The sequence below is a fragment of the Pygocentrus nattereri genome, chromosome 3 (genome assembly GCF_015220715.1).
Source record: "Pygocentrus nattereri isolate fPygNat1 chromosome 3, fPygNat1.pri, whole genome shotgun sequence".
NCBI classification, from domain to species: Eukaryota; Metazoa; Chordata; class Actinopteri; order Characiformes; family Serrasalmidae; genus Pygocentrus; species Pygocentrus nattereri.
The window spans coordinates 32,446,315-32,469,809 of record NC_051213.1 but is presented as its reverse complement, the minus strand read 5'-3'; the positions used below and the strand labels follow the sequence as shown (position 1 = coordinate 32,469,809).

At 40.7% G+C, this 23,495-nt stretch overlaps 1 protein-coding gene across 8 annotated transcripts in view; it reads left to right on the top strand.

The window, feature by feature from the left end:
- adgrb1a (adhesion G protein-coupled receptor B1a) overlaps window positions 1-23,495 on the top strand; it is a 173,864-nt gene that overhangs the window by 106,289 nt on the left and 44,080 nt on the right. For all 8 annotated transcript variants that reach the window (XM_037536953.1, XM_037536952.1, XM_037536948.1 and 5 more), the window contains exons 14-18: window positions 529-604; window positions 2,043-2,145; window positions 3,842-3,885; window positions 12,076-12,202; window positions 23,346-23,455. In XM_037536953.1, the coding sequence (XP_037392850.1) occupies window positions 529-604; window positions 2,043-2,145; window positions 3,842-3,885; window positions 12,076-12,202; window positions 23,346-23,455 (460 nt within the window). The remainder of the gene's footprint in view (window positions 1-528; window positions 605-2,042; window positions 2,146-3,841; window positions 3,886-12,075; window positions 12,203-23,345; window positions 23,456-23,495) is intronic.

Genomic DNA, 23,495 nt, shown 5'->3' with positions numbered 1-23,495 from the left:
ATTAATAATTAAGCATCTATCAAACTGAGTTGAACTGAGTAAATGATGAGGCATGATTTATCGTTACTCTGATTAAACAAACCAATATTACGCCCTTGCCGATCTGAATAACGGTCTAAATGAAGGATGAAAATCACAGTGTATCCAGTAATAAAGGAAGTTTTCTTTACACAGCAGTAAAGACATGGTAGAACACAGAAAGCTCCAATTCTACACACTGACACTGTGATCAACATGGACATATGCACCTGCTGTAGCTCCTCTGGCAGCAGATTTAAATGAGTTAAAGGGGATTTTGCCAAGTTCTCACAATGGATCATCAGCAAGATGCTCAGTTCCATAGAGGTTAATTTACACTATGCTTTTATTACTGCTGATGCTAATTGCAACTTCAAAGAGTTTAAAAACTCCTACCAACACACACAAGCACACACATACGTTTTTTTCATTTGTTTCAGTTGTTGTGTTTTCTTCTCTTTCTTGTTCTGTTTGTTCATGTGTGTATATGTCTACCTATGTGTATTGCAGATGAAGATGATGCTTCAGCGTTTGTGACCGGCATCGTCCTGTACCGAAACTTAGGAAGCATATTGTCTCTTCAGAGGTAAGGACGTGTCACATCTGCCTTTTTCTCTGTCTATTCAGACTCTTAGACCCGTTCACACCTGGAACATATATCTTGGTATCAGAAGTGGGAAATGAGTACAGGTATAGGTAGGGCTCAGTGTGTCTCAGAGACACACCATGATCTGATCACACAAACCCTTTAAGGGGTGGTATAACCACAGAACACCTGAAATATGAATGCCAAAATCTCCTGATTCGTCCTTGACAGCAGTACAGGACCATCAAATCTACAATTTTGATATAGAAGAGATAAAGCAGCTTGTGTAGCTTCTTTCATCTCCTCTACCATGTGTTTATACGTTTTATTAGCAATCTATACAGTCTAACTGTATGCAACAGCCCTTACATGAACACAGAGACATTTTTGTGTGACGACAAATGAAGTGAAAGAAAATGTGCACTCAGCCTTCACTCCAAGCTTATTTATTTTGATCTGTTAGAAACATGTGATTAGTTAAAAATGGATATTTTTCCCTGGAACAGACTTACTTTGGGGACACAGTTGGACCTTAAGACCGCTGTTGGTCCTTTGAGGGTACATTTACATTGTAAATGTTTGTATCTTCACAGTACCTTTTTCTGACAGCGTGCTTGTTTCTTTAATGCATCTGTGAGTGCCAGCACAACTGCAACACACCAAATCTTTAGCATTTATCCTGCTTCTCGTACACAGTGCTAGTTAATGGTGACAATGTTGGAAGGTTAATGACTGAGGAAGTAGACAGAGGTGTGGCATTATTTTCCTGTTTTGCTATAAATACTAAGGCAGCCTTTTGAACAGTCTTTATCGTGCTTTGCTCTTCCACCTTCCATCCTTAAGCACTGATCTTTTTTTAGTTATCCCTTCTCAGCTTTCCAGCTTTTTTTCCTACCTTCTCAGTGTGGTAATGTGGTGGCTCTGAGAGAGACACCAGGTGACAGAAGCACTCATATTGACAGATTGTGTGCTTGGAAGCATCAGGGAGTTGTGTGTATGTGTTGAGGGACTTGCATCACTATACTTGTGAGGACCAAATGTAACACACTCACTAATCCTCACGTTTATGTGCATTTATTTATTCGTTTTTTTGTGAAAAATTGTTGTTTATGTAAATTACTTGTATGCAAATCATAGTGAAGATTAGTTGTTTTGTTACAGCATCACAGAAGTTAACACCTCACATATATAATAATACATGGTGTGTGGGTGTGTGTGGAGGGGGTGTTAATGTGTTTCTGTTGATGTATGAATGTGGTATGCGTGTGGATGTGTTTGATACATATGTTTGCATACATGCAGTTGCAGCTGAAACCCAGGGCGGTGATAATTTGATGCATATATGCATGAAAGGACTTGGTCTGAAGTACAAGGTCGTCTTCTCCTTTGTCACATCCCCTCTTCCCTCCCGTTCTTGTCTCTTTTTGTGCTCTCAAAGAAACAGCACAGTGCTGAACTCCAAGGTGATCTCTGTGACAATCAAGCCCACTCCCAGCTCCCTCTCGGCCCCAGTGGAGATCGAGTTCTCACACCTGTACAACGTGAGCCACACTGACCTCTACACTTAGATTCAAACATTTAGGCAGTTCAACTGATTATGTGCATAAATGAATGAACACATTTGTTCTTCTTTGAAGAGATTTATTACTGATACAATGACACACAATGTCACATACAGTAATAGCACAATAATAATTTGATGAAATAAATTGATTATTTGTTGAAGCAAAAAATAGCTGAAAAAAACAAAAATCCAAATGTATGCTCTCAATGAACTGGCTTAGTAATTGAATGATAAACAGGGTATTATTATTAATCAGAGGTCATTATGAAGCCATGTTCACTGCAAGGGAGAGCTACTAGCATTCAAATTACGCATTACTGAAATTACTGAGAGGAAACCCATACCAGCAGGATCTGACAACTGTTTCATGCATGAAGTAAAATGAGATGTAAGACATTACAAATAATGTATATGTGAAATAAGAGTATATATGCTTAATCATCAAAATAATTGCTAGATCATTTTATTAGCAACAACAACAACAACAACAACAACAACAATAACAATAATAATAATAATAATAATAATAAGAAGAAGAATAGAACAGATGTTAGAACCCATTTAAATGATAAAAATGGACAAGAAAGTCCCTTATTTGAGCAACAAAACCTAAAGAAAGAAAAGAGGTGCATTCCAAAATGACCTTGTTCGCCGAAATGTTTGAAAGATGGACATGAAAGACACTGTTTATAGTTACATTATAAAGCATCCAGAGCTAGATTCACTGTAATGTTTTCTGAACTTACTTCCAGAGTCAAATGGTCTGAAAAATACAAATTTGTAAGAATAGTAATTGCTATGAAAGCACAGGCTGTATCCTAAAAAGAACAAGTGTAATATGTGTTTGTCTCTGGGTTGAGTAAGCACTGCATTTTGAAGCAGGTGCAGTCTGCCTTTGCTTTTTCTCTGTAACTCAGTAAATAGAGTGTTACAGTAGATAAGAGAAAGAAAACAAAAGCATGAGTCAGCTTCTTAACTTTCTAACACTTCTGAAGTGGAAGAGGGCTGTCTTAGTGACACTGTCAATTAAAACTGAGCCAAGCAGAACCAACTCAATGCCTCACTGCAGGCTTAGCCTGACAAACCAGACTTTCTGCTGTGCTCAGCTTCTGTCTTATTTTATTCTGTTTTCATTTAATTTCCTCAGATTAAAATTCACATTTAGGAACAACAAGGATTATTTGTTATCATTATAATATTGCATGGACAGTAGGAGTGAGCAATATGACTATAATTATTGGTATTGTGATAAATTAAGTCACATTATATCATAACTTTTATGGCGTTATCATAACGTTTCTCAGCATATTATGGATATCGTCAGTGCTTGAAAGACACTTATTAAATGTTTCATTTCAAAAACAGCATAATATAGGATTTACTGAGGTGTGGTATGTTCACTGAAGAAAAATCATTATTATGCAAATGCATATTGAGAACATATCTTGAAATATCATATTTTTATCATATCTCCCACACATAATGGGCAGTTTACCTGACACATATGATCTATGTAATAGAATAGAATATTATAAAGCTATTGGTCTACCAAAGTGGACCTCTCGATCACCGACTGTATGGTCCGGTTATATCATGTACCGGGAGAAAAGAGAGTTTTAGCTTCTTAATGTGGTTCAGTGACAGGCTGTAATAGCATTTCCTCTCTCTTACAGGGCACAACCAACCAAACCTGCATTTCGTGGGATGAGAGTGACAGGTAAGAGCCTACTTCCTATTGATTTGAGCTCATGCACTCTGTTCTCTGTCTTAGCCCTGCCTGCTGTGAGGAACTAGTGCTCAAGCCAGAGCAGAGGGGGAGGGCCAGTCTCAGAGGACAGGAACATGTTAGCACTGTGTCACAGTGGATGTGTTGAAATGTTAGTGACGCGGAAATGTTAAAGACAGTGCACGGTAAAGGGGGCCAAGCACCACGGACAGCTCCACAACGCCTGCACTTGGAGAGCGCCGCCTCTGTATGGATAGTGGGCATGCAAATGTGCATCAGTGCATTGAGATCAGTCTAAATGTGGAGATTCAGCTGCATCCATTTTAGAATCATTCAAATCATGAAGAAATGCACTGAATCATTTAATGAAAATCACAATGTAATCATAATATATTTGAATCAAAAAGAAATGTGAGATTTCATGATACACCGAATCATTTCCTAAAGAATCAAAATTGACTCACTGAGAAATTTCAGATTTCATGATGTGCTGAATCGTTCTTAAAGAATCATAAACAAATCTAGAAAGAATCATTGAGATATTTGAGATTTCATGCTGCACTGAATCGTTCTTAAAAAATCATAAACAAATCCAGTTGAATCAGTGAGAAATTTCTGATGTCATGATGCATCAAATCGTTTCCTACGTAATCATAACCTGTTTAAATCATGGAGAAATTTTAGATTTTACAATGCGCCAAATTGTTTCCTGAAGAATCGTAACTGAATAAAATCATGGAAAAAATTGAGATTTCACAAAGCACTGAATCATTTCCTAAAGAATCTGAATCAAATCCTGGAGAAATCTGAAACTTCATTATGCATTAAATTGTTCTTAAGGAATCGAATCATAATCTAAAATCATAATCAACTTGTGGTTAACAATGAGACTTCATGACACGCTGAATCACTTCTTAAATGATCATAATATTTAAATCTTGGAGAAATTTCAGATATCGTGGTGCATTGAGTCGTTCTTAAAGAATCATAACTGAACCGGGGAGAAATGTGAGATTTCATGATGTGCTGAATTATTTCTTTTAAAATCTGAATCTAATTGAATTGTGGTGAAATGTGACATTATAGCTGCTTAAAGAATCAGACAGTGATCCAGTGAGGGGAACTTTACCCATTACACATTATAATCACTGCCATCTTCCTCCGCTGCACATACAAGCAGCCACAATGAAGAGAGTGTGCCCTTCTCTTATGTGCAGAGGGAGAAAAAGAAAAACCGTAAGGGAAAGAAAGATAAAGGAAATAGCTGAGTGAGAGTAAGTGAGAGGGACTGACAAAGAAATCAGGCAGATGGACAAATGGCAGGATCATTTGATGCAATTTTGCAGCCTGTGCGGCCCTGTCTCAGTCACGTTTTGACTTCCTCCCAACATCCTCTTTGTCTTTTTTCTGAGAGAGGGAGAGAGAGAGAGAGAGAGAGAGAGAGAGACAGTCCAGCTATTTGCATTTAGATGGATAAGCACACCTTTTTCTATAGAAGCTAGACATAAAATGCTTTCTACTGTGTTCCTAATGAAAAAAGAGTGACAAAATAAAAAAAAGTCAAAACAAGGGTGAACTTAGAGACAGTGATGGGTCAGAAGGAGCGAGCAATCAAGCTGGAGAGAAAGAGAAAGTGGTGAGAAAGGCCAGAGAAAGAGTAAGGGAGAGCTGTAAAAGGCTGAGAGACAGAGGAATGAAAACACTGAAATGTAATCTAGGTGTACATTGGGGAGAGGAGAAATGGGGGAGGCAGCGTGTTCAGTGCAAAATTAAAATCCATCTTGGACAGCTGCTATGATTAATGAGTTAATATTTGGGGAAGAAATTGGAATGTGAAGAGGCGTCCTTGTCACTGCGTGTTTTGTTGATAACAGCTTGAAGGAGTCTGGTGCTTGTGGTGCCTCACACTTCAATCTGCACAATCAATATGAGTGCCTACCACCAACACAGCCAATTCACCACTTACACATACAGTGCACCACTACAGTGATTAACTCGCTGCAGACGCATTCAGAGACTTTGCGGATGTCCCCTGTACTGCTGTGTTTGATATCACTGTGTAAAAGAAGCACGTTGCTGCCTTCACTGTTGGATGCACTGTGACTGTTTCTAAGCAAGCAATTGTGGACATGGGATTAACATAACTATGGAAATGATCATTGATTTCTTTCATCAGAGTAATAAAATAAGTGCTGACTGAAGTGTGAAGGACATTCGTATTGATATGTTGGCTTGCTCACTTGCTCAGAATGCTAGTGACGAAATAAATCTGCAAGTGTTCCGATTTGGTAGCTCATGTCCATTATATGTAAAAATAAATATGACAGCACTGAGAAATTATGTTATTAACCCTTTACTGCATGAATTATTACTTAACCATAATAAAATATTTGAATGTGTTTTTGTTATTTGAAATTGCATAAATAATGGAATTTATAGTCTAAAATGTAATGGATTACTTGGTAAATAAAAAAGCACCATAAAATAGAATTTATCTCTAAAAACATCCTTTTATCCTTTTATCGAAAACAAAAACAATCAAATCCAACTAATACTTAGTGAAATGTATGACCCAATATTTACAAAAATTGGAAATGAATACAATTTCAATTAGTATTTGGTAATAACAACATAATAAAAATTCCTGGTCATGCAGTGTCATGAAGTATTTGTCCTTTCAAAGTAAAAGACCCTTTTCCACGATTAAATAAGAAAACACAGATTTTATATTACTGCTTTCTAGTAAAATTACAATGAAATAAATGTTGCCATATGGCAACACTGTGCAGCAGAGGGTTAAAGGTGAACAGTAGATCAAAAAATGTAGAAATAGACAGTTACTGTAACTTGACTTTAAAGACTTAAAACCTTCCAACAGAAAGGACTTTCTCTCACAGCTATATAACTTACAGGCAGTACTGCAAAAGTCACCCTTCATTTATTTAACAATCAAAACAGCCACCGAGTACAAACTTAACTTTGATTCAAAATTTCAATTTAGCTTGAAGAACTAAGTGTATCTTTTTTCAGTACTTTGTGTGTCCACACTTTGCCTTTATTACAGCTTCCATTATTTTTTAGGAGACTTGCCTGTTGCTTTTCTAATAAATCTTCAGGGATATTTTTCCACATCTCCAAAGTTCCGAGTTTGGTTGCATTGTTTGCTTCTCATGATCCAAGTAATCCCAAACACATTTAATGATTTTCAGGTCTGGACTCTGCGGTGGTCAGTCAGTTCTGAAAACAGCAGCAGCTTTTTTACTTAATTTTCCAATGTTCTTTTTTGTCTGTTTCCTTTTCTCAATAATGTCTTGACAGCTACACATCCTTTCAGACTCATAGTGGTGAGTTGTCTTCTCACAGTGGAGGGATGGATAGTAACATCCGTGGATTGTCTCAGATCTGATGCAAGAGTAGAGCTTGATTTTCTCCTGTCTCTCAAAGATGAGAGCTTTAAGTGCCGTTTGTCTTCTGGGGACAGTTTTGGTGGTCAACCAGGTCTTGCACTGATTTTAGGAGTCCAAACTCAGTTTTCCTCTTACATCTATTCTCCTGAGAAAATGAGTAACTTGTTCTTAATTGCTGTTTTGACTGGAAAGTAAGTACATGAAGGGTGATCTCAGATGTTTGTATAGTAGTATATTAGTTTCATAGTACGACAGAATAATTCATTGTAGTTACTGAATGTACTGCCCTGTAGTTTAAGGGGTTAAACATGCAGTATGTTTGTTATGTATATTGAACTTTATTGTGTGCTGTAGTTTTGCCTTATGGTTCTCTTTATTGTGGCCAGCTCATGCATATGCACCTTGCATATTTTCCACTGTAGATGCTTCTCTCTCTCTCTCTCTCTCTCTCTCTCTCTCTCTCTCTCTCTCTCTCTCTCTCTCACACACACACACACACATGCATGCATCACACACACCACTGGACCGTATGCCCAATGATCCAATTACACAGCAGTGCTTTGCTGCCTGTAAATGTGTGTGGTTGACAGAGAGGCCTAATCGTATCATCCACACACACTCTGCAGGGGGTGATAATATATTGGATTTCAGAGAGGATGCTGTTAACATTCAGCTTTCGCCTGGAGCTACACGCATGGCTTTCCTTGTCACTCCATTCACCCCAGGGCGCTCTCTCAGCTCCACTGCACTGTGGGTAACCCGGGCTCAGGTTTTGCAGTGCCCCAGTGCACTATGGGCAGCTCCGCTTGGAGGACATTGTATTTGTAGTGGTTTGCTAGACTACAGTGTGAAATGTACATTAGGCTTTTAATTAACATGATCTCGGTGCTTGTACTAACAGGGAAAACACTATTCATAATAACGTCTTTGTTGATTAAGAGCCCTGACTCTTAAGTACGCTTTCCATCAAAATGATAGCATTCGAGAGTGTAGGTAGAACGGAGGAGTAGTGTTAATGACTTTTGGTCCCAGCTAATTGGACATGAACCCACTGGCATATGAGATATTATAGCTGTTTATTATTTGGGTAAGGACTAGTGGAGCTGTTATCTTCAATCTGTCGCCGAAGCCCAAGGCCAGTTAAGTTAACTTGGCGCACCAAGTTGGGGGGCTAATTTCGCTTGGCACAAACACTGTGGTATAATACAGATGGACACTAGCTGTCCATCTGGAACTCCCTTCTTGTCCTTAATCTAGGGATTTTACTCGTAACGGTCCTGTTAATTAACAGTTCAAGCAGAATATTATGAATATTATTGAATATAAAGGCATTTTAAATAAAAATGTATATCTTAAAGAAGAATTATACTGATTTTTTTAATATTTTCTAATTTAATCATTGATTCAGTTATTCAGTATGGCTTGATGTGAAAAAGTGCATTGTAGAGTATAAACTCAGACTCTTATTTCTTTACAGTGGTGGTGACAGGTGACATTTTATTTACAGTTCAAAATGATAAGTGAACCTATACGTGTCTTCTGAGGTTTATATATTAATGATGGTACAATAGTGGTAAATCTGAAATAATACATTTGGGGACTATTTTGCTTTATTACACTCTTCATGTCCCTCCTCCGTAAATTGATTTCTATAAATATGCTTTAGGCCAAAATTTTATCTTGAAGCTAAGCTATCACTTCAGACAACTGCTTCCAGCACCACCGCTGACAACAATTCTGACTGTTTTTCTGTAATGAATCATTTCATATCAGACCACTCTGAATTAATTTGTTTACAACCCCAATTCCAATGGAGTTGGGATGTTGTGTAAAACAAATAAAAACAGAATACAATGATTTGCAAATCCTTTTCAACCTATATTCAATTGAACACACTACAAAGACAAGATATTTAATGTTCAAACGGATAAACTTTATTTTTGCAAATATTCACTCATTTTGAATTTCAACACATTCCAAAGAAGTTGGGACAGGGGCATGTTTACCACTGTGTTACATCACCTTTCCTTTTAACAACACTCAATAAGCGTTTGGGAACTGAGGACACTAATTGTTGAAGCTTTGTAGGTGGAATTCTTTCCCATTCTTGCTTGATGTACAACTTCAGTTGCTCTTTGGCCCGGAGGACACGACGTCCATGATTTCCAAAAACAATTTTGGAAGCCGGCAGCATTTCTGGGTGTCGTTGATATGTGGCTTTCGCTTTGCATGACAGAGTTTTAACTTGCACTTGTAGATGGAGCGACGAACTGAGTTCACTGACAGTGGTTTTCTGAAGTGTTCCTGAGCCCATGTGGTTAATATCCGTTACAGAATGATGTCGGTTTTTAATGCAGTGCCGCCTGAGGGATCGAAGGTCACGGGCATTCAATGTTGGTTTTCTGCCTTGCTGCTTACTTGCAGAGATTTCTCCAGATTCTATGAATCTTCTGATGATATTATGGACTGTAGATGATGAAATCCCTAAATTCCTTGCAGTTGCATGTTGAGAAACGTTGTTCTTAAACTGTTGGACTATTTGCTCATGCAGTTGTTCACAAAGTGGTGAACCTCGCCCCATCCTTGCTTGTGAACGACTGAGCCTTTCAGGGATGCTCCCTTTAAACCCAGTCATGACACTCACCTGTTTCCAATTAACCTGCTCACCTGTGGAATGTTCCAAACAGGTGTTTTTGAGCATTCCTCAACTTTCCCAGTCTTTTGTTGCCCCTGTCCCAACTTCTTTGGAACGTGTTGCAGGCATCAAACTAAAAATGAGTGAATATTTGCAAAAAACAATAAAGTTTATCCATTTGAACATTAAATATCATGTCTTTGTAGTGTATTCAATTGAATATAGGTTGAAAAGGATTTGCAAATCATCGTATTCTGTTTTTATTTATGTTTTACACAACGTCCCAACTTCACTGGAATTGGGGTTGTACATCTTAACTATTAAATTATGCAATTCAGAAAAATCGGTGGGATATGCTGTAGAGGGCAACTTTTCTATGTCCCAGGAGAAATAAATCAGGTCTCAATATATTATTAACGACCCAGGAAACTCAAATCTTTTTCTTTCCTAATTAGATTAATCTTGTTTATTGCAGACAAGCAGTAAACATGCACTAAGTGCACCCTTTCAATAGAGAACTAATAAATGACTGATGTATTTCACAAAATTTCTCTTCTCTTGCTGTAAACTGGGTGGTCCTAATCTTGGGCAATGCTCCTGTGAGCTTTCCCCTGACCAATCACAAGGCTCACATCTCTTGCAGAGATAGAGAAACTTAGCAAGCTAAAGCTAACCCAGCATAACTAAAAGCTAGCAATCTACACCATGTCTGTAGATGCCTGTCGCCCATTCATTCATCCATACACCAATATCTGTCTGTTTGTCCATTCCTTCATTCAAGTGTCGCTTCACCTGTCCATTTATACATCCGTCTGACCATCTGCACATCTGTTCGTCTGTGTTTTGTCTGATTACTGTCAAACAAAAGCTGGATAATGATCTTAGTTCTGTGAGACAATATTTAGATCAGGGTGAGAAAGTCCAGGTGTTCCACAGCTGCAGAGTTTCAGAAATATAAGAAAATTGGATACATTTCAGGCTGACTTTTAACAGGACTTCGCCGTGTCTGGGAGTTAGCAGAACAGATTAAGACAATGTCTAAGTATTTAAGTTTTTATCACCTTTATCACATTAGAATAAATGCAAACATTAATGATATACAGTAGTTGCCAACTTGTGAGCTGTTTAGAAGAACCTAAGTTTTCTTCCACTGCCCAGCAGCACGCCTGATTTAGTAAGCTAGGCACTGGATGATAACTACAGTACTGAGCTGTTACAAGGAAAGGTTTGGAAATGGCTAAAACACTGATAAACGTGAAAACACCACTTGTCAAATTACTATTATTTGATTTTATTCAATTAGTGATGTGTTTTTCTTAGCCAAAGTGCTTACTGTCCGGATAAATAGACTGTTTAAGTATAATTTCCTCACATGCTTACACTTTTGCACAGTACTTGCTCAGTATGAGGAGCGCTACTCCTACGTGTTATTTGTATTTTTTTCTAGTAGTGTATAGTTAAGAAAAAAGTGAAAATAAGAAATGCATGCTTGTTTTTTAAATATTTTTAAATATAAATATATTTCATTTTTTAGATGCCCAAAGTTTTTTACTGTGTATTGCTGTTCTTTTTTTTCACAGAGTAGCAAATTTTAAGCTTCTGTTGAGATTTTTTTTATATATAATTTTCTCACGTGCCTATATAAAAGTACCATTTATCACGCCTCGGCTAACCAGCGGCAGCAGCGGCGTTAGCAGCAGCACTAGTAGTAGTAGTAGTAAGTAGCATTAGCAGCAGCGGTGATAGTAACAGTCCAACGCTCGCATATTCGGTCTTACGCTCTTTCTTTCTTTCTTTCTCTCCCGGCTTATTTTCTTCGCTTCTGCTCTTTCCTTTAGCTAACACGGCCGTGCACAAAGCAGACGCGCGCACCGCATCGCGTCCTCGCTGCGTCTCCGTGTTCACTGCGCTGAGCGGCGTTCCGGCTAGCAGAGCGTGCGGAGCGCGTGGATCGGATTAGGAAAAAAGGAAAGGGAAAGCACGCGCGCGCACCAGCTCCAGCTCCAGCAGCAGCTCCAGCAGCAGCAGCATCAACACAGGGGGGATTTGATCTTGCCTGTTTTTCAGTGCATGTGATTCACCGCAGCGCTCTCTCTCTCTCTCTCTCTCTCTCTCTCTCTCTCTCTCTCGCGGCTGCAGCTCGTCTCTGCTGGGCTCGTGGTCTGGCCGCGCCTGCAGAGCCGTGCCCATCGACTCGTCCAGGACCAGATGTGTGTGTGACAGACTGTCCACCTTCGCCATTTTAGCGCGCCTCAGCCTCGACGCGGTAAGTACTCGCTCCTCTCTCGCCTGCTTTCACAGTGCTGGGGGGTGGGGGGGGGGTGGGGGGGAGTGGGAGAGCGCGCGGGGGGGGAGGGGGGGTTACAAACGACTCGTTTTTGGCTGCGATTTGAATGTCTGCTGTTTCTTTCTTTTCTTCCTTTCTTCTTTTTTTCCAAAGCCGTGCAATATAGGCGCCGTTGTCATTCCCTATCAACAGATCCCTCTATCTCTCCCCCCACCCCACCCCCTCTTCCTCCTCCTCCACCTCCTCTTCACCCCCCATCGCGACATGCCAGGCTCATAAAGAGCACCCCTCCACTTTGATGGGGACGGATTTTGGCATATTATTCTGTAACACACACACACACACACACACGCCACAGAAAGTGACGTCAGCGACTGCTTTTAATGCACAGGTCGTGCACATGCATTTGATTTGCATGCATTAAGTGCTGAGCTGGAAAAGATAATGGGGGGGGGGGGGTGATTCTGTGATTTTGCCCGTCTTTGATCTAGCAGCCTAATAACATGTGCTACACCTGCATTGCATATGGTGCAGATCTCTCATTGTGTTCTGCAGGCTGTTGCTCTTATATCAGAGAATGGCACATTTCTGCTGGTTCTTTTATGAGATGTGTAAAAAAAAAAAAAAATCAAATATCTGATGCCCACTCCGCCCCCCCCCCCCCCCTTCATCGTGGCCTTAGATTGACAGTCCTGCGTAAATGTCCCGTGGGTATATGCGTGGATCTTCGCTGAAAGAGTGCACCATGTTTCAGTTGTGATGGGGAGACAGGGCAGTGTCTTTGTGTGGCTTTTTCAGTCAATGCGATTAGTTATTATTAGACTGGAAACTGCCTCTGAAGCAGTTTGTTCACTAGTTGCCCTGGTAACAGCAGTGGGCAGCGGAGGCTCTTAAAGCTATAGAAGGCCCCATAACGTTGCCTTTGTGCTGCTTGGCCCAGATAGCCAGTAGGCCACAGAGTCGAAGCAAAGGAAGAGGACCCACTGAAACACCCAGCCACCCCACCCCACTTACAATGAAGGCCGTGAGATTCATGAAGCCAGGATGTTTTTGATTTGTCACATGTTTGGTTGTCATTGTTGGAGCTTTAAAAGTGTTTCGTTCTTTCTTTTCTGTGTTGTAGCACTGAAAAGGAGGCCTTGGCCTGGGCCTCAGCTGCATAAATCACCGGAAATCTTTAGACTGAGCTCTCCAGCGCTCTGGTCTTGGGGTGCAGAATGTGGGCACCAGCTTGGCTTTCGGAAAACAGAAGTGTTTGATGTTCCTAGCTCCATCCCCGAGCACAGATTGCTCAGTGTGCAAGGACAAGCTGGTCTTGGGCTGTGCTTTAGATTTTGAGTCCACACACTGAGGCAAGAATGCCTTTCAAATCTGTGCTGGGCAATGTTGGTTGTTTTGTGTGTCTCAGAGAGCCGCGCTGTGGGATTCTGCTTTTGTATCTCAGATTTGCATTTAGATTCCTTCCTCGCTTTGCCATGGCCTGTACAGTAGCAGTGTGCTAATCTCACTCCACATGCAATGTCTGCCTGGCCCTGGAAGGCTCTCACCACCCCCCTCCTCCATGTGTCTAGCCCTATACCTGGGCAGATGGCAGCAGACTCGGGGAGTGTCGCAGTTAGCTCGTTACGTTCCTCAAGGGAAGCATGTTGGGGTGATTTGATTGGTGGTGGCATGCGCCAGCCAAGAAGCTCGCTCCTCCTTCTCCTCTCTGGCTCTCTGTCCAGACCCCCGCTGCTACGCTGCTAATTATTCCTGACACTACACTTGCCACCTTCTGAATGGCCCATCCGACAGCTCCTCTGTCTGCAACTAGCCTCCTACAGCTTTGGAATGATAAAGAGCCAGGGAAACTGGTCATAGCCTCCCTTTCTGCCATCTCGCACTCTTTTTCTCTCTGCCTTTCTCTCATTCTCTGTCTGTCCTCTTATTCCCACATTTTCTCTCAGTATTGAGTATACAGAAACAGTCTACGCTGCAGCCATTTTATCCAGCCTTGCTCTGTAACTAGTGGCCCATGTATGTCTTAAAGGCAGTGTGTGCTAATACATTTTTTAGTCCTATTGTACTGATATTTTCTGTTTTAGGTTCTTGTCTCTATGGGTACACTTGTAAGGTGTTGGTAAAGGCACTGAGGTCACAGGAGGTTCAACAGAAAGGAAGTGGTCAAGGCTGAAGACCAGATGTATGTGTTTATATAAGAAGATCCAGTGTAGAATGGGCCTTAATGCAGCTATAGTGTGTGTGTAATTACAGTTACATTAACCAAGGCTAAGCATGCAGACTGTGCACAGGAATGCCTACTGTTCACACTACTTACCTCTGAAGTCATGCATCATTTTGTTGTTGGTAGCATGCGCAAATAAGGAACTCCAGGCCTGAGCTGTTTTTCTATATGGGAAAAATGAGTGCTGTTCCCACGAACTGCCTTGAGCGCAACATGTGGTAAACAAAAATGGGTTTAACTTGATACGTTGTGTCTTATGCATAATTTAGCCCCACATGTCACTGAATCCTCTGAATTACAAATGACCTACCCAGACCTGCCACTTAATTAAACACACCTCCTTATAGCGACAGTCTTTGTCTATTTTATCAGCCCCACTTGCCATACTGTGCACATACAAGTGCACTTGGTAGTTCCATAATTAAAGACTGTAGGCCATCTGCTTCTCTGCATACTTTGTAAGCAACAACCCCAATAAGACCACCACAGAACAGGCATTATTTGGGTGGTGGGTCATTCTTAGCACTGCAGTGACACTGACGTGGAGGTGGTGTGTTAGTGTGTGTTGTGCTGGTACGAGTGGATCAAATATGACAGTGCTGCTGGAGTTTTTAAACTGTGTCCACTCACTGTCTACGCTATTAGACACTCCTACCTTCATGGTCCACCTTGTAGATGTCATCTGTTGTAGAGCTCATCTGCTGCTGCACAGTTTATGTTGGTCATCCTCTCGTCCTTCATCAGTGGTCACGGGACGCTGTTGGCTCGATATTTTTGGTTGGTGGACTATTCTCAGTCCAGCAGTGACACTGAGGTGTTTAAACCCTCCAGCAGCGCTGCTGTGTCTGATCCACTTACACAAGCACAACACACACTAATATGCCACCACCACATCTGTGTCACTGCAGTGCTGAGAATGATATACCACCCAAATAATGCTCTGCTCTGTGGTGGACCTTTGGTGTTGCATCTATATGGTGAGTGGATATGAATAAATGGGCAAAGACTCTAGAAGCAAGGAGGTGTGGTTAATGAAGTGGCTGGTTGGTGTACGTTCTACAAGCATGCTAACGGTCCTCTGCATTGACAGTGAGTATACAGTTAGCAACTTTAGCGGTATTATATAATGATACTATTTGTAGGCTACAAGTACCAAAGCAACTAAACCACCACATTTGATAAAGCTTGCTGCTTTGTGTGGAATATTCTGGTGAGGTTTCTAGAGCTATGATTAGGCATGCATCATATATATGTGTGTGTGTGTGTCTATATATATATATATATATATATATATATATATATGTGTGTGTGTGTGTGTGTGTGTGTGTGTGTGTGTAGAAATTAGGGTTAGATCTACCAAATGCAGTAAAATCTTTACAAGTTGAGAAAAAATACATCTGAACATCTGAACAATTTAGAATTTTTAAGCAAAAATCTCACAAGACTGATATGATCAGTGCGCATCCCTGGTTGTGATCTCAGTTAAGTGTGCCATAGTGTTAGCTTGCATGTAGCATGATAGTAGATCGTACTTTGCTTCTTTACAGATTGTCTATGTTAATGGATCCAAGGAAAAACATTTGGCAAAATGTAGTTTGGAACATGTATTGTGAGTGAATATCAAGGCCACATCCAAACATACATAATGCACTGTACATTTTCACAGACGTGCTTCTGGTGAGTGGTGTTCTTTTAGTAAATATTCTTTCAGGATGTGCTGAGGTTGTGGCCGCATGAAGCTTTTAGACCTATTCATATTGTTAATGGAAGTCTCCCAGTAACATGATTTTGAGACACTACCACTAATTTTTGCCTGACTTCAAATTCACTCAAAACTAGTCACCACTAGTTGTCCAAACTTTGGTCTTCCTTCAACTGCATAAGTAATATCTTGAGAAATATCTTGTATTTTCTCATGCGAACCATAGTTTGCACATTAAGGCTCCTATTTGTGCTGAAATAAAAGCTCAAAAGGCTTAGTGCATCTGGCCTTGAGAATAATGATTCAGCTTTAAACATCATCCTGTTGTAATGCAGCTCAGTAGAATTAGCTAACAGTATCAGAGTTTTCTAGTTTTGTCAGTAGAAGCATCAAAAACTGGCTCAAAACATTGAACACTGTACATTAAAAACTTTAATGTTGAGTAGCGTAATATGAATCACTGCTCAGAAGGGATAGCTCTGAGTCCTGAAATATTCTTGGCTGTATTACCAGAATAGCTGTAATTATTCATTAACTGAAATAGAGCAATCTATTATTATTCTCCGCCAATTCAACTGCATTGACCCTCTAAAACACTACAGCACTGAATTTCCCTGAATTGATTAGAACCTGTTTAGTTTAGTGACTTGCTTTTCTTTAAGCTGAGTCAGTTTAACATGATCAGACTCATTCTAGACTGTGATTGAAGCCATGTTGGAAGCTATTGTAAAGCACACCAGACAAACACTCTTAAAAAAGATGGTTCTTCAAGGGCTCTTTAGTAAAGAAAAAGGTTCTATAAAGAACCATGAACACGCCTTAAACCATGAAACCCCCTTAAACACCCCTTTGAATGATTAAAGGGTTCTTTGTGTTATGAAATGGTTCTTCAGATTGATGGGGAATGTGCAGTAGATGGTTCTAAATAGGTTTCAAAAAGGGTTCAAAAGGGTCTAAAATAGGACCCAAAAGGTTCTTCTGTTGTTTCCAGCTTGACATCGTAACAGTAGAAGAACCCTTTTGGGTGCTATATCAAACCCCTTTCAAAAAGGTTCTATATAGAAACATCTACAACACGTTCTGAAGAACCTGTTCATACTGCAAAGACAGCTTTAGAACAGCTTTTTAAAACAGCTTATTTTTTGAGGTCGACAATGTTATAATGTCATTTCCACGCACAGCAGTGGCTGTAGCCATATTCATATTTCAACTTATTAACACCCTTGTATTTCAGAGGATCCAGTGACATTCAAATGACAATGTACAAAAGATGTGACTTTTGAGAGTGCCTTTCTTTTTTTTTGCCTGGGGGAAAGAGGCTTGGATCCAGAGTTCCTTATATAGGTACAGTCACGTACAAAAGTTTAGGCACACGCTGGTCAGATGACATGCTTTGTTGATTTTCTATATGAAAACAAGTGATCACACCCTTTACAGAGAACACACTTCTGCACATGTTAATATAGAATTACTGTTTATTTGCTGAATGAAAGCCACTGGGAGAAAAAACCTAAAATGTGGTCTACAAAAGTTATGGCACGTTTAATGTTTTGTTTTTTGTCATATGTTAAGCTCAGCAAATAAATAGAACATGTGCAGTAAAATTGCAATCAGAAGAATGCCATATTTAACTGTGTTCCTAGTAGAGGATGTGGTAACTCATCTTCACATAGAAAACCAACAAAACAAACAAAGAGAGGTTTAAATGCTTCTGCAATCTGGTACAATTCATCATCATCATCATCATCATCATTAACCGCTAGTCCAGATAGGGTCTGGGTAGCAGTTGAGAGAGCAGAGAATCCTAGACGACCCTGTCCCCCACAACTTCCTCCAGCTCATTCCCAGGAACCCCAAGCCGCTCCCAGGCCAACTTGGAGATATGATCCCTCCAGTGGGTCCTAGGACGACCCCAGGGTCTTGTCCTGGTAGGCCGTGCCTGGTAAACCCCCATGGGGAGCCGTCCAGGGGGCTTCCGGATCAGATGCCCGAACCATCTCAGCTGGCTCCTCTCAATGCAGAGGAGTAGCGGCTCTACTCCGAGCTCCTCCCAGATGACCGCGCTCCTTACTCTATCAAATAGAATGTAGTCCGCCACACTCCGAAGAAAGCTCATTTCTGCCGCTTGTATTCGCTATCTTGTTCTTTCGATCATTACCCACAGCTCATGACCATAGGTGAGGGTCGGGATGTAGACCGACTGGTAAGCAAAGAGCTTTGCCTTTTGGCTCAGCTCCCTCTTGACCACTACAGTTCGGTACAGTGACCGCATTACTGCTGCCGCCTGTCCCAGCCTGCGGCCGATCTCACGATCCCTCTTCCCATATTCCACTGTTTACACGTGATGCCTACAATTATGTGTCCTAAACAAATGTGGTGAAGATGTACTCTTTTTTAAGGGTACCACCCCAGTGACAGTTTAATACCTTTTTTCTGAGCGTGTATGTCAAGCCCTACAAATTGCTAACACAAATTCATAGTTCTTCAGCCTGCTGTTTACAAGCAGTCACCTAGGTGGTTAAGTCATGAGCAAGGAATGCCCCATTCGTTGAGACCTGCGCTTGCACTGTAGTCAGAACAATTTATTATTAGAGTTTACTGGTGATTTCAGTTATGTTTTTGGTAATTTGACCTTCAGTTTCAGGATTTTCGGCCGGAAATAACTGCCAGGCGGTGCCGAGTGGACTTTGTTATAGGGCCTTTTTTATTGCTTGGTGCAAGAATCTTGCTTTGTGTTATGCCTAATGATCACAACCTGGTAAAATCATTTTAACGTACAGCCTCTTGTGTCTTATTGCTTTAATCACAAGCACAAAAGATGGCTTATGGCATTTTGAATCATATGTGTTATATCTTACTGTTTGTGACAAAGAGATTCAGCCATGTCTCTCTCAGGCTTGTCACCTGATCTGCAGGAGCAGCACCTTCTGAGGTTCTGAGGTGTCAAATGCATTGCACTTGCTGACTGAACGGATCACGTTGCTTAATGCCTAGGCACCATGTCAAGCAGAAATTTCACCTGCGGGAGGAAAGCCGTAGCAAAGGAATCAGCTCTCTTGTTTATGGAGGGGAATGTGTACACGGCACTTATTTTGATCTAAGGAATCAAATAACCAGAAATGTGTTAGATATAGTGAGAATTTTTACCGAAATTTCCTCTGGGATTACTTTCCTCCATCCTCTGTTTTGACGCCCAGTAAAAATGCTGATCTCTTGGGTTGAGATATAGAGAGACTACTGAATGAATGATGCAAGAATTGCCATATTGTGTTTGTCATACTGGTGACAGGTGCAGAAGGTGAACAGGTGTTTTTGAGCTTAAATGCCCCCAACATGGTTTCCTCCTTCTTTCCCTGTTTTTTTTCCCCAATTTGTTGGGTTTTTGTAGCTTCTAAAGAAATATACAGACCCAACAAGGCCTTCTGTATACTTTGAATGTTCAAAAGAAAACAGAACAAGACAGCACAATTGTTGTTGTACTCAAATATACTCTCATGTACCATTAATAGAGCACATAAACATTCCTAAATGCTATTTATACTTACTTACTACATAATTAAACTGTCAAGATGTAAAATAGAAAAAGTAATTCAGAGTTTGATGTGAAATTCTCAGTTCTAGAGAAACGTACAACGGTGGACATGATAAAGAGAACATATATAATACAACAATCCATCTGGATCTGTTTTACTACTCTGTGCTGGTTTGAATTTTAGGGGTGGTGGTATGTTTCTCTGCATCATCACTTTCTATTTTCCTATTTACTATGTAATGCTAAATACTATTTGTAAATGGCTATTAACTGTTTACTGATGAAGAGTTCCTGTAAACACATAAAAATGCCCATTTCTGATTCACATAAAAGCTTGAGGATGTTATTATCAACCCTTCATATAACAGTATTCCCAGAAAACACAAGAAGAGATGAAAAGCCACTCGGACATGATACAGGCCTTACAGATACACAAAAACCATAGAAATCCACTTTATGAGCAAAAGTATGTGGACACTCAACCGTTGCACCTGTATGAGCTTATTAGTTGTCCCATTCCAAAACATTGGCATTAGTATTAATAATAGGAGTTGTACCTCTTTCTGGCTGTTAGAGCCCCCACTGTTCTGGGAAGGCATCCTAGGGTTTTCAGTGAGGTTGAGGTCAGGGCTCTGTGTTGGCCACTGGATTTCCTCCACACCAAACTCATCAGATCATGTCTTTATGGAGCTCACTTTGTGGAGGGGGGGACACTCATGCTGGAACAGGAAAGGGCCTTCCCCAAACTGTTACTACAAAGTTGGAAACATATAATTGTCACAAATGTCTTTAGATGCTGTAGCATTAACATTAATCTTCACTGGATCTAAGGGCCTGAGCCTAAATGCTGAAAAACATGTCTGTTGTATGTGCTTGATGTAATACACATGTTAGCAATGGGTGTTGCTGATTAATGGGGAGGTGCTTACACATAACTTTTTGGCTATGTAGTGGATGTTCCTAGGAAGGAACTGATCCAGCATTTTTGCTCCTGTTCTGAGTGCTTACCTGATACTCTGTTTTCATAGATAATACAGCCACATGATTTAGATGCTATACATGCTAGTCTGCTAATTAATAGTCCATTAAAATACTTCCATTATAAGCGGAGGCATAACGTGACGTTCTAGATATGTTTTGCTTTGTTTTTGAACAAATAGCCATTTTATAGTGTGATGAATACACTATGATTTAATGTGCCCCTAATGTGCTCATAGTAGCCTGCTTCTTTCTTTTTGTTGTCTGTCTTTTCTTTATGCCGGTGTGGCTGGTTTTCACAATACTTTTGTTTTTAACCAGTCACAAGTGAAAAACATGCTGGGATTGTATTTTGTGCCACGCCATTCACAGTAAGGGACAGAAAGCAGTCTAGAAATTTGTAGCCCCTTGTTAAGTGTGCCAGTGTTTAGTTGAAAGGAGGCTCGTTCAAACACCGTAGAAACACTGGCGCTGCAGACAGTGCAAGTTTTCATTTTTCACTGTTTTACAGTTCAGCTCTGCAGACATTTGCTGAAGATCTTCAGAAAATGTGCCTCATTGTTACAGGTGGTGGATAATGCTTGTTAACGCCATCTTTATGAAAGTGCCGTGAATAGAACACAAGAAAAGATACAAAGGATTGTAAGTGGATCAGGTCTAATATATCCCAGCATTTCTTAAATCTGGTTCTGGAGTCCCATTGTCCACATTTTACTGCTTTCCCTACTTTAAAACACACAATTCAACTCCGTATGTGTGTTAGGAGCAGGACAAAATTTAGGTGAATCTAGTCCCAATTTGTCAATATATAAATGTTCATGAAATGCCATCAGATATGTACACACAAAAACTATCAGATATCTGCACTGGCCTAGAGTTCAGAATATCAGTGCATCCCTACTTAACAGTATATTAAATTATTTGAATTTTATCACATACGATGATCTACCAGTAGTGGGCTGAACCTGTATAATAGTTGACATTTGTCTTCAAATATGAGTTTTGTCATAACCATAAACAGTCATATGACACACGCACACACACACACACACACACACACACACACACACACACACAACAGGTATAACATAAGCTACACTAGCTCGTCATGCATACATGTAGGCCTATGTCTTTGTACTTTTCAGTGCAGAAATCTCACTGCAGTGCTGATTAATGAGAGGGATGTAATTAACTTGGTTCTGCATGGCCATCAGACCTGGACACAGGACAGGCTATAAGCTCAGCCCATTATCTCTGTGTGTGTGTGTGTGTGTGTGTGCGTGTGTGTGTGTGTGTGTGCGTGTGTGTACATGCATGTGTGTGAGTGTGGGGTGGGTTGGGGTGGGGGGGTAGGGTCGCAGAGCCCTTGTGTCAGTCTGTCCTGTCTTTGATACAGTACCTTTCTGCCACACCTCTGAGAGCACACAGCGTGACCACGTGTTCACTTCTCCCTGACAGCACACTTGCAGGGCAGCACTGGGGGCATTTGTGATTCACTGTGCAACCTTATATAGAGTTCTTCTTCAGGACATGCTCACCTGACATCACTTACTTCTTTTTAAACTGAGATCAAGCTGTGGTCTTTTAGCTCATGCATGTTTGTTGTTTGTGTTTCAAAGGCCCTGGACAGCTTGTTCAGATACATGGCAACATGGATTCAATCCAGCAGATATTAAATCTAAATCTGTCTGTCTCCAGCTGGGCTGTGGTTGGATCTTCCAGCAGGACAGTGATCCAAAGCACATCTCAGAATCAACAGCGAAAAAGTTCACTGACTACAGAATCAAGGTTTTGCCCCTGATCTCAAGTACATTTCCACAAGCATAGCCCCCGGAATCTGAAGGATCTGGAGAGGTTCTGTATGGAGGAATGGAATCAGATCCTTTGCCATGTGTTCTCTGGACTCATTAAGCATTATAGAAGAAGACTCAGAGCTGTTATCTTTGCAAAGGGAGACTACACAGTGTATTAAATTAAGGTGTGCTAATAATTGTGGCACACAGATTTGAAAAAAATATTTTTTTTTACTAATGTTTTATTCTTTCAACCGTTATACTTCAAATAAAGCATTTTGTTAATATTTTGATTGAAAGATCAAAAGGAAACACATTAAAGAATGTTATATCTCATATTTCTCCTGTTTACATTGGTGCCAACATTTGTGCAGGGCACTGAATGTAGCCCTAATATGCATGTACTAATGCACATACACACTCAGCATGTAGTGCAGCTGATGGCTCACACGAGCAGCGCCCACCTTTAGTCGGGTTAATGCTGCATCCACCACTGCAGTGGCCGCTGTTTCTCAACCACATCACCATGGCAACTAAATCATTGGCTGCACTAGCATGGAAATGGCGTGGTGGATTGCAGAAGGGTTATGGTTACCATCTGTGTCTGCAGTTTGCTTCATATAAGCTAGCTGTGTTGTGAAGATTGTGCAGCAGGATTGTATTTTAGGATCACTATACTGCTGCTCTCTTCTCTAGCCTCAGGCCCTTTCAGCCTTCAGCAAGCGGCTCCTCGCCAAGTCACCTTGATTTCACCTTGCTCCTCCGCTGGAGCCACGTGGACAGCAATCAGCTCCCTCCAGCTGCCTGAGGTCTAGATGGCGACCAGCTCTGTTCTGTTAAAGCATTGAAATGCTGGATTATCACTAACTCGGCTCCTCTCTTCTTACCGGCAGAGTATGGACCCGTCCAAGACGCAGCTGCCGTCCGTGACTCTGATCGTGGGCTGTGGGGTCTCCTCCCTAACCCTCCTGCTCCTCATCATCATCTACGTCTCCGTGTGGAGGTAAGCAGAAGCTTAGGCTAGGCATTGTGCACGTTTTTAC